The sequence below is a fragment of the Mastigoproctus giganteus genome, chromosome 5 (assembly GCF_048544385.1).
Source record: "Mastigoproctus giganteus isolate SK-2022 chromosome 5, ASM4854438v1, whole genome shotgun sequence".
Lineage (NCBI taxonomy): Eukaryota > Metazoa > Arthropoda > Arachnida > Uropygi > Thelyphonidae > Mastigoproctus > Mastigoproctus giganteus.
The window spans coordinates 216,956,237-216,971,036 of NC_143579.1; the positions used below are offsets into that span (position 1 = coordinate 216,956,237).

The 14,800-nt window shown below is 36.9% G+C and overlaps 1 protein-coding gene across 1 annotated transcript in view; it reads right to left on the reverse strand.

The window, feature by feature from the left end:
- LOC150086107 (solute carrier family 4 member 11-like) overlaps positions 1-3,605 on the reverse strand; it is a 478,166-nt gene extending 474,561 nt beyond the window's left edge. Inside the window, exon 1 of the mRNA XM_090373714.1 lies at positions 3,317-3,605. Coding sequence (XP_090229840.1) covers positions 3,317-3,446 — 130 coding nt within the window. The 5' untranslated portion in view covers positions 3,447-3,605. The remainder of the gene's footprint in view (positions 1-3,316) is intronic.
- Between the last annotated feature and the right edge of the window lie 11,195 nt (positions 3,606-14,800).

The window sequence follows — 14,800 nt, forward strand, 5'->3', positions numbered from 1 at the left end:
AAGTCATGGAGCTGCACAATCACTGAAGTTCCATCCGTATCCACTAGATGGTAATAACAGCAGCTTAATCTTCGAGACCACAAATCTGAAAAGGTTTGAGATCAGAATTACCACCTACAATTATGATTAAAGTCGCCTAGGAATTTCGGTTGTCAAGTATTGGGCTGTCACCCTTCATTTATCTGTAAACTCACTGGGAACACTCAATAACAGTTTGCCTTTTGTATGTGTGGCACCAATTTTAGATATTTGCCACCTATTGGGGGGTTGGTAAATAACTGGTTAAAAAAACCTCATTTGGACTACAAAATTCTTTTCTATAAAACTTCGATAGCTAGACATTTTTGCTCAAAATTATTTTGTGTTAATGATCCAAGAATTTTTGTTTTATCCCTAGTGATTTCCTCTTTGGGGAACCTGCATCAGTCCATTACGAAATATGCCATATGGCCAGATAGCATATTCATAAACTCTCACTGAGCATGCAATAGTGAAAAGTATGTTATTACGTTACTAGACCACGTGATCACACCTTGTGTTTTTAGTTGAAGAGAACATAAACAATTCATGCGTACTGTTACTGTAAACGAGCCACAGAAACCATCGGTCATAAATTTATTTTCAAATAAAAAAGGGAATATAATTTCAAGTAGCATATGAAAGTGGATACAGCTTACGTTTTATGCGATCGTTCTGCCACCTAATTTACGTTTTATCTGTTACCCTTTCAAATAGTTTTACAAAATTACTAATTTTTTTCTACATAATATCTATTATTCACCTTACACAAACAGAATTGCACAATGAAATGCCGGTCATTTATAACTTTTATGAGCAATGAAATGGAGTTTAATTTTCTACAGTTTTTCTTTTAATGAGGTTGGGGATCGCATGAAACCAAAAGAGTGTTTAGCATCCACCCAGTGAATATTATGTTGGCTGCATTATTTTAAGCGTGCATTTTATATCAAACGCAATTTCCAAAGCTTTTAATTTCCATCCCTTCATTACAAGTAAATATTCAAGTATGAAAAAAATATAAAGAAAAAATAAATCATCGACATTCGATTAAATAAAGTCTAACAAGCTGTTGAGCAATATTTAATATATATTTCCTTTTTATAATCTAAGAATTAGGCGCTTAAATCTTTTAGGGAAACATTTCATTGTAATATATAAACGATATATAAAATATCTTTAAAAATATATTTTTAATAAATTTTTTCAGAGAGTTACAGTTGCATTCCATCTATTAGACCAATGAACAGAATAAGTTAACTTCCCAGCAGAATTATAAGATTATTAGGAGCCAGAAGCTATGGAAAAGAATCAAATAACCTTACAAGTACTGATAACATCCCATTTTGCTTCCCATTTTATTTTATTTAATTAAAAAAAACATTAAGCTTTTTTTAATAATAATTATTCCGAAAGAAATGAAAATCAAATCATTAGGCCTAGGGAGATTACTTCCAACTCCTTTATAAATAGAACTAATAGCAGTTTTTTCTTTCTAAGAATTATCGCAAGGAATATGTCCTAAATATCTATGGGGCCAACTCGCTGCGTATTAAATTTGTTTAGTATTCACATCACAGTTTACAACTTGGACAATTCAAGTATGTAAAATGAATTTTTCAGTAGGCTACGTTCTTAATAGAATAGCACGGTTCCCTTTTCATTTTTTGGGGTCTAATTTATTCTATGTCTAGAGAAAAGAAGCAGCATGAAAACGGCATAGCTCTAACTTGCAAAACTATTTTCGTAACAGTTTTTATCATCTTTAGCTTCTAATGACTCCCGATTCACATCTCGCTATAATTTGCCTCCTGCGCAGCTGTAAAGATTGTTGCGCGTTAAAAAAAGGTATGTACACACTTGAAAAATACCTCCCTGTTAACACCTTCTTAAGCTTAACCTTTGTACAGCATCAAAGTCACTTAAAATATACGACACAAACTGAATTATATTAATAACTCCTTAAGCCTAAATGAAAAATATTTTTCTTTAGTTTACATTTAACAAATAGTACATTTCCGAATTTCCACAAGCGCCCTCTAGCGTGATAATACAACCACTTGGTTTAAATATTACACTTAAAAATATTTTGTCACAGAAATATGTTTATACAAGTATAAATAAAGATTACGTTAAATAAGTGTCCTTAATGAGTAACTAAATATTAATTAAAATTAGGCACAGTTTACCTAATTAGAATGTTCATTTATATCGCATTTAATTAGAATTATTTAATTGGAATTAAATGCGATATAAATGTTTATTTATATCGCATTTAATTAGAATTATTATTAGAAATTTTCGCCGTTAGGTGGCACTCATTCTTGCGTATAATTAACTGAAACTGTTGGAAAATTCTGGCTGATTTGAGCAAAATAATTTAATCCAAAGTGGACTAAAATTGTAACTTAGATGAAATAAGGTATGTATAGTATCTATAAATGAAAAACTCGTAACTGGGTTTCATTCTTAAGAATTTTAAATCATGTAAACCTCACGGCCTGCTTATGGCGCGTAGTTGGAGTAATTTATTATTTTGGATTCAAAGTCTGACCACTGTACTATAGATTTCTGAGAGGAAATTTTAATTTGTCAATGGGTTTTTACAGCCTTCTAAGTAAATAAGAAAGGACTACTAAAAATAAATAATCCACGTGTTTAAGATTTGTCCCGTGGATGAAAATTTTAATGGTAATTTTTAAAACAATCTCAACACTAAGAATTATCATCTAAAGTGATCTTTGCAACAACTGGAATGTACTTTTATTTGGTATTTACATCATCCCAGTCATTAAACGTTACTTTGACTTATTTTTCTGGCTTAGAATTTTTACTTGTGCAACCTCCAAAATAAAAAAAGAGCTAATGACTACATCCTAATAAAAAAAACTGGTTCTCACTGATGATTTCAACTCATTCTTTGGTGAGGGAAATTGTTACAGTTCTGTAAACGCATCAAAATAATTAGGAAGCTTCATTATGATATAATAAACAGTGTCATTACATTAGGCCTATGAATTCCATGAGTAGCTGCAAAGATTTTTTTTTTTATGGTATGCCGGCAGGGTGATAACAAACAATGCGCAATGCGTTGGAGCTGCGCGCAACAGGATCAGTTGCATGGCCTTACAGAGTGTAGGAACTATAGTAGTACATATGTATTAAGACCCTTGTGACATCGGATGTGGGTATTCCAAACCATCAACGTTCAAACGGTAAAATTACTAAGCAATTCAGAGGAACAGAGGCAGTTTGAAAAGTTTGACCTCTGCGCTACAGAGAAAGGTCAAGTACTTACCATAGGCGATCCTCCACTCCCCATTACGGTATATCCACTGAAAATGTCGAACAGGCTTCTTGGCCGATTCTACACTTCCATAACGTCGAAGCGAGCCACGAAACGACCCCCGCACCCTACGGACGCTCATGGCGGGCGAGCCAGAGGGAAACTGTTCTCCACGAACACCGGCGATGTATCGCCCTCTTCCTTATCACTACGGCGAGCAGACTAACTATGAGAGGCAGGCTAGATCCCGACAAGACAACCCAGAAACATACACTCACGCATCTACAGCGGACGCACACACCACTTGCGGACTACGAATGCTGGGAGTGCTAGCAGAAATCTGCCCAGGCGAACGGAGATCAATACGGCAAGAGAAGGTGCGCAGAAGGACTACTGTTGCCCCTGTCCACTGTCACTACGACCGACAAGCAATAGGCACGTGCAGCTAAGGGACACGAATGATGACAAAAAGGGGTGAATATTATGTAGATGATTAGAAGACCAGGGGTGGATAAACAGGTTTGATGTTGATGTAGAATTTCGGATTCGCTAGGACAACGTTCTTGAGGGTTAGATATGGGGGAAAAATTTTTTTTTCCATATCTACCCTTTACCCATCACCAGTTATATGCTTTTTTCTAAGTAGGCTGGAAGGTATTGTTTTACAAAAAAAAAAAAAAGAACCACAAGATTAGGTAATATCTGTGCCAAAGTTTATAATCTTGTTTAGTTGTGGCCATTACCTTGCTAATTCCTATCTAGATGTTAATTGCTTGTTGAAATACGTACTCCCTGATTGCCTCTGGCTGTCCACAGGAGTGGTTTTAATCCCACATTCTTTTGACTAATAAGCTGATATCATTATTTTTAATATAAATGCCGTTGGCTTTACTTTTTCATTAATAAGCATAAAGAACCTGCTTGCCATTTATTAAATCAATCTGATGATTTAATTCATACTTTTTTCAAAATAAAAATTGATGAACTTAGTTTTGTAATTAGATGGAAACGCGAACGCGAATTCATTGCAATACTAGATTGTTTTTCAGGGAAGTCACCTCATATATATTTCATATAATGGTGTTGAACATGTCGAGGTATCTTAAAAGCTCAAACTTCCTTATCTTCACATTTTTACTTAAGATATAGCCGTGTTAAATTATCCATGATTTCTTGGTTAGGATTTCCTGGTATGAAGAAGAATCTATTTTATTAAGAAACTCATGCACTTGGAGTTTTTAGTACCCATTGTGGTCCTGAGAAATTCAGTATTCTAATATTTTAAGTGTGACAAACTGAAGAAAGTTAGCTCTATAGATCCTGAATTGTTATCGATTCGATCTTGGGTGTCTCAAAATATACTTTAACCTCCATTTCTTTTTGAAAATTTTATTTTGGTAATTTATTTTTATTTTTAACTTAATAAATATAAAAGAAAAGTATTTAATATAAGTTACTACCTATTGCAGTGATCCAGCAATAGAAAGGACGTTTGTGTCAAATAATGCTTCTTGTGTCAAAGTTTTGAATTCAAATATCCATCGACCTTCCCCTGGTTGAAGATGGACACCATTAAAAGTTCAACCTGTGGAGTGCGAAAGTATAATGAGGAAACTTTCCCCTTATAAATAAAATTCAAATTACAAATGTATGATTATTTAAGCTCTGTCAACCAAGAAAACTACTTAAATTATCATTTTTTTGAAAATAATTATGGAAAGGTAATTTATATATTTATTTTATAGCTGTCCTATTTTGATGCATGATTTATTATTATATCTTACTCCCTTCCCCTATTTCGGTAACTAAGGCAATGGATAAATTGCATGATTCAATGGTTGATTTTCTGTTTTTTTTTAGGATGAAAAACCGGAATTTTCTGGAGAAAAGACCTCTCCCTAGTCCTGGACCAAGAACAACTAATTCAGCCACAATATAAAAAAAACTCACAGTAGTTCCTGTAGTGCTCCAGCATCGTGGACTGGTTGAAGGTCGAATTTGAATTTGTGTAGGTTGTAATTTTCCAGAAATACGTGAAGAACGTTGTTTCAGAAAACAGAAGTGGGAGAATATTTGGTTGGGTGAGTTACGCTCTCGCATATTTAGAAATAAGGAAGGTACAGATGCCACATCAGAAGAAGAGTATCCATCGAAATATCTGTAGAAAAGATATCAAGTGGAAACAAAAGTCTGTGTGCCAGGAAGTGGAGTGGTTTAGCGAGCTTTGTGAAAAGTTGGCAGCTGCTCAGAAGGAAAATAACACTGGTACTGAAAGAAGAAAAACCAATTTTTTTTCATGCAAGAAAAGCGTACTTGTGATATGTCTGTGCGAAGGAAGGAAGAAGTCCAGGTTAATCCAAGTAAAGAAATATGTTCTAGTCCAAAAATTGGAATGTTAAAGATGAACATGGATAAAGCAAGTTTCTTTTTAGTGAAGAGCAGATTAAGTTTCAGAAGAAATGAAGTTAACTATGTTTCTTGCTCTCCAATTTTTCGTTCAAGATATTCTCCAATCCGATGGAAGAGTAACTTGGAAGAAAGTTTTAAAGATTTATGTTTGTTCATCATATACTTTGTGAAGTCTGAACTACAGATTTTCATTAGAAACATTGGGATGCTTTCGGTGTCCACAGCGACATTTTGGAGAAGTCTATTAATTATTTTAACAATTTTCTCTGAAACTTCATAGGGAAAGAAATAGGGAAACTATTTCTGGGGGAGTGTTGTCTAAAACAATATTTTAAATGAATCATTTTTCATTGCTCAAGCATTTTTATATGGTCCCAAACTTAACGGGATTATCACATCAAATCAAGAGAATAATGATTTAGAAGTAAAGTGGTCCCATTTATTTATTTATTACGAATGAGATGATTAGCTGGGATTGAATCTACAGTTTAAGAACTGTTTTGTGGAACCCGATTGGCAATATTTTTATATTTTAGAAATAAATGGTCTCTGATGTCTGCACTACACTATTCACTTAACAGTATAATGAAAGCAGGTATTATTTCCGAATTTGTTTAAGACAGCCTTAATAGTTCTTACATCGAAAAGGTGGAAACCAAATTAGGGAGAATTGCCTCTTATACCTGTCAAATTCAGGCTAAAAATATGTACATCAAAACCTTTTTCTCCCTTCTGGTCACTGCAACATGGCTCTTGTAGTATTTGGCTCCTGATCTCAGCCTGGTAGTCTTTTGGAAGATAATTTTACTAGACATGGATTCTGATGATCAGATCGACGTTGAATGCTCGGCACTGTCAAAGACCTACAATGGAAAAGACTTAGGATCGATTCGGTTGTAATGGAATTGTTTTTTTTTTTGTCACGCTCATGTAGAGTTAATCAGTTTTGGGCGATGGTTGCATGCTTTTTTTATCTTGAATTTGAAGCATGAAAAACTCAAAAACTTGTGTTTCTCATTGCCTTTCTAAAGCAGACAAACACAGTAGAAAACATAACATGCGATTTCCTGATAGCCTTAGTTGCCTCGACTCTTACTGTAAAACGTTTCAGTTCTGTCAAAGGCTTTGACTCTGACATAGCCAAAAATTCCAGAAGGGAAGACTTGACCTCTTTCCCCAGGATTTAAAAAAACATGATCATACCATGTACTGAACTGTCCCACACTGTTCTTTTCACAACTGAAATGTCCCCCCCTTCCACCCCAAAGAAAATTTCTTGCAAAGTTCATGCCAATTCCTTAGGTTGCATGGAAGTTGATGCAACCTAAAGAAATAATTTCCAGAATTAAATTTTCTCCGAGGATTTCATTACTTCATATTAACATGGGTGAAAGATGCGTCACTGGAAATTTACTAATTCAATATGCAGCTCAGAAGAATCTTTGAAGCCAAGTATACCCCAAAGGAATGATATGCTTATAAACACTATTAATCAGGAAAAGAAGAACCAGCAGGGAAGGTCGATATTTGGCTCTCAATAACTGTGAAATTATTTAATAGTAAGCTGGCCACCCTAACTTCCTCGAAAGGGGTGTATACAAAGTGACAGATCAGTACAATAAATAATTCTTCTAAAACTAAATTAATTTTCCCCTCCTGAAAAATGTTTTTATGAATTATTCCATCATCACAAATCAAATTCTATGTACATCAATGGTCAGTGCGGAAACCTAACAATTATATCACTTGTTCGTGGATAATTGATCAACCTATGCAGAATCCATAAGTAATGTTGTGAAAAAGGCCCATTGAAATTCTTCAAGTCATCGACGGAATTCGAACTCAATTCTTTTCCACCCTATGTGGGGAGGACGGCGATTCTACCAAATGTGCTACCCACGAGGACCCTTTTGGTGGACACTCAAAAGTCCTATCTGTCCAAGGTACGAGGGAAAATATTTTATATTAGCAGTGGAAGTGCTTAGAACCTTCCTGCTAACGCTCACAAAATTATTCTTTTTGACAGCTCTCTGAAAATTCTTCTCAATAAATAAAATAACAAAAACCATTCATGCCTAAAAGAAAGAACAAAATCCGTCGAATTCTATTCACCTACTTTTTTAAAATTTTTATTATCTTTATTAAAGTGCATCTAAAAATTTTGTTCTTTTGCGCATGTCTAAAACATGCATTTATGCTAAAAAAAATTTAAATCGATTACTTCTATTCACAGATATAACAATAGCAGATCTTCTTATTAAAAAAGAAAACTAACTTTAAAATTCTTCCTGTATTTCAGCTCCAAGCTGTTCTCTTTCTCCTAGCACCAAACCGGAAGAGTGGCAAGGAAACAAAACAACAAACGAACACAATACCGGAAGTATAATCTGGTTAAAATATGTAAATATATGAATGCTTTTATCTGCTTTCATGTTTTTTTTAATTAAAAAATTAAAAATAGCGAACCCCAGCGAATAACCTAAAAACAGAAAAAACTAGACTACAGACCCACCTGCTAAAATTATGGCAGAGAAGATGGACGGAGTCCACCAAGGGCGAGATAACCAGAAGATATCTACCGGACCTCCAGAAAATCTACCCAAAACAGCCGATCTGGTACTTCCCAGGGTACCATTTGACATCTCTAATAAAGCACACGGACCCTACAATGAGAAGCTGCACGGATTCGGACTCACTGAGGACCCCAACTGTACGTGCAGGAGACAGAAAGCTGGAATCACATAGTGTACGATTGCCCACAATATGAAGACCTCAGAGGGGTACTTATAACAAAAATAAGATACCTACCAAAAGGATTGGAATCCCATTTCATAGATACTGAGGATGAATATAGAGCATTATCCCAGTTCGCACAAGACCTCTTCGTCAGGAGAAGGACATTAATCACCATCTACAATGACTGACATCAAGTACCACTATTGAGATACCAGCCAGGACAATGTAAGGGCTGAAACTAAAGATGAGGGACACAAACACAAGGACGGAGCTTGCCCCATGAGTGAAGAAACTTGAAAACAGAAATGCAGCAGTAGCTGCCATATGGCGATCTGAAGAGGGCACTCTAGCCCCCTTCACCTTTATACCTACTTCCTCGGGGGGGGGGACGTTTTCGTCCTCCATTCCTCTCCACCCCATATCTTCTACTCTGGTGGGGGCAGGGGCATGCCCCACTGAAAACTGGGGCTACCTACTCATTGGCCCCATATTTCGGTCTTTCTCCCTCAGTCTTCTGCCTCCCCTTCTCTACCTATACGCTAGCGACAGCCCTACACACCAAAAACTTAATTACCTTACGCCCATAACTTGGCCTAGCAAAACTAAGCTGTTCTACCCCTACATCGACACGTTTCTTTTTTCTCTCTCTCTTTTTTTTTTAAAGGTCCTAGCCGCCGAAATCTCAGGAAATTAAGCGGCAGGACCTGCCAGAGTGAAACAGACTACTGGGTTCCTGGTCTGCCTCAACAGGGCGTAAGTCGGGCAACGTTGGGCCTCAGTAGGGGCCCAGCGGCTATATGACCAGATGAACAACGGTACAAGACATCACACATATACAAAGTCCATACACTTTTAAATCTCTGGCTTTTCCAGTCAACTGGTTCACCCACAATGTAAACTACGCGCAGATGGGGGAAACCCCTGGTGTCGTTTGATCCTAAACACACTTTACACACATAAATACTTCTAATGAAAGGCAACTGAAAAATGACACATCATCCAACTTGACAACCCGGGACTTGAAACTGTTAGCTCACGAACACTGACATGGACCTTTTAAATGCATGCCATGGAACACTAACCAGAAATTGAAAAACCATTTGGACGAGCTGACAACATAATGATGCTTTCAACGAGAGACACATGGATCAACACCTAACTGTGACATAGACCTATTAGAGGCAATTAAACTGGACCTGACCACTCCAGACAATGGCCATTGATAAGGCAAGGAAGATCCGGAGGAGGCAAAATAACACCAAAGCTCAAGAAACACCCGGAGGAAGCAAAATAACACCAAACGCCAGCCTCGTGAAAGTACTTCTTGTCTGGGATAATGAATCCATTACCTGACAGTGACTGTTGACATTGGCGACCTGAACGGGGCGCTCTTGCCCAGTTCACTTTTAATCCCCATCCCTTTGGCAGGGGGGAGGGGATGGTTTCCGTCCCCTCCCCTCCCTGCTTCCCTCTTTTCTGCTGGTGGGGCTTGTCCGCACTGACTAGGTTGGGGTTGTCTTCCCTATCATCCCCATGTCCCCCCTATCCCCCCTCCTTCAGACTACTCCTACTCTAACTTGTCTCGCATTTTTTTTACTTTATCTAATTATTTTATTTGTTTTATTATATTATTCAGGCCCTGCCAGAGTACTTAAGCGATCCCCCTAGTGCCTGACCTGCCTCCCCGGGGCTAAGTGTGGTCAATGGAGGGTCCCACTAGGGGGCCCAATGGCTAAATGGTCAGAAGAACAACATAACACGACACTACACAACGCTAACACAAACATTACACTTTTTTAAACCTCTGGCCTTCACAGAGTTCTGTGATACACAAACAGAGTACACAAAGCGGAGATGGGGGAAACCCCTGGGGCCAATACTCAGGGTATTGGAGAATGAAAAAGACCTGGGGGGGGAGGGGTAATTGTGCCGTCAGATATGAAGCTTTCACAGCAGTGCAGACAGGCTGCCAGCTCATGGGTCTTGTCAATGATATACAGGAATTTTTCTAGCAGAGATAAGCAGGTGATTACCCCTTTGTATAAAGCAATGGTCAGGCCACACCTTGAGTACAGGCCTCGAGGTCGCATTTTAGGAAGGATGTAGAGCTGCTGGAACGAGGAAAGAGAAGGACAACGAGATTGGTGAGGGGAACAAAGAGTTGCTCTTACCAATAAAGGTTGAAGTTCGGCAAATTGCAGCATCTGGAGATTAGGCAACTGCGAGATGATCTGATTGAGGTGTACAGGCTCTGAATGGTTTGAGCAAGTTGAATGCTGATGGGATTCTTCCGCTTGCTCAGATTATGCACTTCAGCGGACATAAGTTCAAATTGAGGAAAGACAGTTGTAGAACAGCTGGGCGGAAATTTTCTTTTAGCCAGCAGGTGGTTGATTGCTGAAACAAACTTCCATCTGTCATTGTGGAAGTTGATAGCTTAAATAAATTCATGGAAGAATGGGACGAACTTTTCGAGAAAATGGACAGGCGAATGGAAAATGTAAAATCTCACACCTCTGAATTTTTGGAAACGGGTTGTACAGGAGACAGACCAAAGATTATTTTGAGTGAAGATAATACATTTGAGGGCTCATTTAAAGAATAAAAAGTTTATAAAAATGAATTCATTAATTTGGAAAATACCAATTTCCTTTATCACCATTAGTGGGAGTTTTCTGAGGATACTAAACACATCTTCGTTTTTAAAACAAATCTCCGAATCCATTCCTCGCTCTTTTAATGGAAAACAGCCCACAAAATTGTGTAGAATTCAGATAGTGTCAAATCCTCAATGCATTGATGTTCTTAAGTTGGATATCAGATTGAAAAGTGAAGCGGACATTTTAATAGATCACGTAGGCCTTCTACGCCCGACTAAAAGGATCATTAAGTAAAGTAAGCTAAAATTGCTCTTGGAAGGGAGTTTGATACCATGCAACTTGCCATTTTATCCTAAGATAGAGGAAATTGGTTTCACAGAGAGCCCTGAATATTTCAATTCAAGTCCCATCCACCTTCTCTCTTTTAATAGGATATTTCTTAATCAGGGAAGGAAAGCTTCATTTTATTGGAAGGAATACAGATAAGTCCATCATGGTCTTATGGCTGTGATGGACTTATCTGGAAGACAAGAATTAAACTGATATAGGCACAAACCGAATGAGTATTTTGCATCTATATTCGCACGTGAGGAGTTCTTTCGGGAAGTGGATGTTAGAAGTTTATCAAATTGTAGCAGGGTGCTTAATGATTTTGTTATAACTGAGAGGAAAGTGGAGGAGAAATTGTTGAAGATACACATAAGAAAGGCATGGGGTGGATGGGATCTATCCAATTATATTAAGGGAGGCATCAAACCCTTGGCCATAATTATGAACATCCTTGGATTCAGGGGAAGTTCTCTATACAATAACTTTGCTAGCAGGAATAAGGAGGTGATGGACAAGATCATCCGATTGCCATACTGCGTACAAGTCTGGAGGCTTCATTTTAGGAAGGATGTAGAGCTGCTGGAACGGGCACATCGGTTAGGGGAACAAAGGGATGATCTTACACAGAAGGGCTTCACTTCTGCAAATTACAGATTCTGGAGACTTGGCACCTGCGAGGTGATCTGATTGAGATGTTCAAGGCTTTGAATGGATGGAGCAAGCTTAATGCTGATGGGATTCTTCCTCTTGCTCAGACTACACACGTGAGGGGGCCTAAGTTCAAACTGAGGAAGAATGGTTGCAGGATAGATGTAAGGAAGTTTTCCTTTAGCCAGCGGGTGGTTGAGGGCGGACACAAACGCCATGTGGTGTTGTGGAAGTGGATACAGGGAAGAAGTAAAATTATTGGAGGGGATGGATGGGTGATATGAATTTTTTTTTTTTTTAGCTGATTCTGTATCCACATTTTTTAATGGTAACCGAAACACGAAAGGAATTAAAACCTATAAGATTCTAGCCTGGCTGTGGTAGCACTCCCATTTGTTGCAAAGACGGTGGCGGGGTACCTGGCAGGTGCTCATTTTCTTCTTAATTTTTCACATTTTCTTAATGTATTGCTATATTAATTTTAAGTAACGTTTTAAGTTTTAAAAGAATATTATAATCTTTAAAACACGCAGTGTGTTTTACACCTTGTATTTTCAAAAAAACTTTTTAAAAATTTTGATAAAAATTACAAAAAAAAAATATTAGAAAAAATAGAAAGGCAGTTAAAGGAATGAAATTTAAACTGCGCATGTGCGTATATTTCTGCTTATGACGTATTTGATACGAGACACGTGTTTGGACTGGTTTTCCACCTTCCCTCTTTCTTACATATTTCCTGATAAGAATAATATTCTGAAACAACAGGGTCCTGATCTTTTTAATAATTCCCCCACATAGAGCTGTCACTAAACAAACACGTCCCTGACATTTTTTTTTTCTAATTTCTATTGTTCACTTCAAACTGTCACCTGACTTTGACCTGAATGTTCTCTTTGACAGAATCGATTTTCTGGATGAAAAATTATTTCCCCTTTGGTGCCTTTTCAATTACTACGAATATTAGTGGATGAAAAACATAGAAAAGAATATTCTCGAGCCAAACTATGTCAGTGGCCCCAAAGTAGGCGAAATATGATTTTAAACGATCCCCTAGTTAATACTCGTGTTAAGGGGCACTAGAAATCAATCTGACAAATTAAAAATACTAATGAGACAATTAATTATAAAAGGAGATGTTCCATCATCCCTTTCTGAGGAATTTAAGTCCATTTTTCTTGATGATAACTAAAAAAAAAAAAAAAACAAGGGGGCTGTTTAAAAAGTAAGGTGACAAATGTTTCTGTGAAAAGATCTTTAATCACAGAATAATGGAACAACACACGATTGAGGCCCTCCTAGGTCTTCACAATCTCCTCAGATATTCCTGAAAATGATATCATCAAGTATTTAAGGTGTTGACAGAGATTGTCTGCATGAACACTACGTACAGAGCTCCACAGCCTAGATTTTCATAGTAGAGCGCCGGCGCATAAGCCAAACATCACCAACTGTAATCAGCGGTTTCGCCTTGTTTGGTGAATGTCATCACTGGTCCATAGAGCAGTGGAAATTTGTTTTCTAGAGTTACGAATCTCGCTGCGCTTTATTATGATCCGATGGACCAGTGTGGGCATGGTGGATGCCTGGATCCACCAGTACATTGCATTGCAGTGAAACAGGAATCCATAAAATCTACCATAGTCTGGCCCCTATGGCTGGCATGATGACTATGAATGTTATTGTACCACACCGTGTAAAAAGGCTTAAATTCGAATCTATTCTAGCCCTTCTGAATCTCTTCTTGAAAATATTACAAATTAATTAAAATTATTTAAATTAAGTTATTAAGCTGAGGGTTTCTCAATGTTTGCTGGCGTACGCTGATTGCAGCAATGAATGGATAAGGAAATGTCCTCGTATGCGCATAAAAGTCTGCTTTTTGTTATCAGTTTACTAAATACATAAAGCACGAATTATTAATTTTCGCTTATCACAGTAGAAAGTTAAATACACGTTGTATTTCAATTGTTATTAAAATCCAGGATGATAAATAAATTGCATTACGAAAGCGTTGACAGCGTATCATTTTTAATTTATTGAATCACAGAGCACTTTTGCTTCTATTAATCATAATAAAAATTCTAAATGACATCATTTAATTAACTAAAATATTAGATAATGATGTAGCAGTCTTAAATTTCCACAAAAAAATAAAATATAATTTTTAGACATTTTTCTATCGCTTATAAAATGTTATTATTCTACAGAAATACCTAATAAAAAACCATAAGATCCTAATGTGTATACAAAAGGTAAGTTTTCACACTTTCATCCAGTTTACCTGAGCAAAAAGTCTGATGACGTCATAGTAATTAAAAGAGTTCGCTGATTACAACATTCCAGTTTGGTTAATGATTATTGAAATATCAAAACAAACTTATTCAAACTGGAAACGATTATGTTTATGCTCATCGTTAACTTTTCAATACCGTTGTAAGTGAAAGTGTAAGTGTCCTGGTGACGTCAGCAACTATGCACATTTCAAGTAATGACGTCATCGTGACGTACTTCCCCATTCTTTTTATGTCCGTTCTTTGGTTGCGTTCTGATTTACTGAACAAATTCGTTATACAAAGCTGCAAATCCAAAGGGGAAAAAATAATAAAAAAGGAAAAAAATCATTCTTTTTTTGAATTTCCATCTGCTATATATATGAAGTAGCGCAGTTTTCTGTTTTTTTTTTAAATAGTAAACGGATTTATGGAATTTAAATGTCTGCCTTCGCGGCCGGAAGTTAAATAACTAAATAAAATTATTCATGTATCCGAATCTA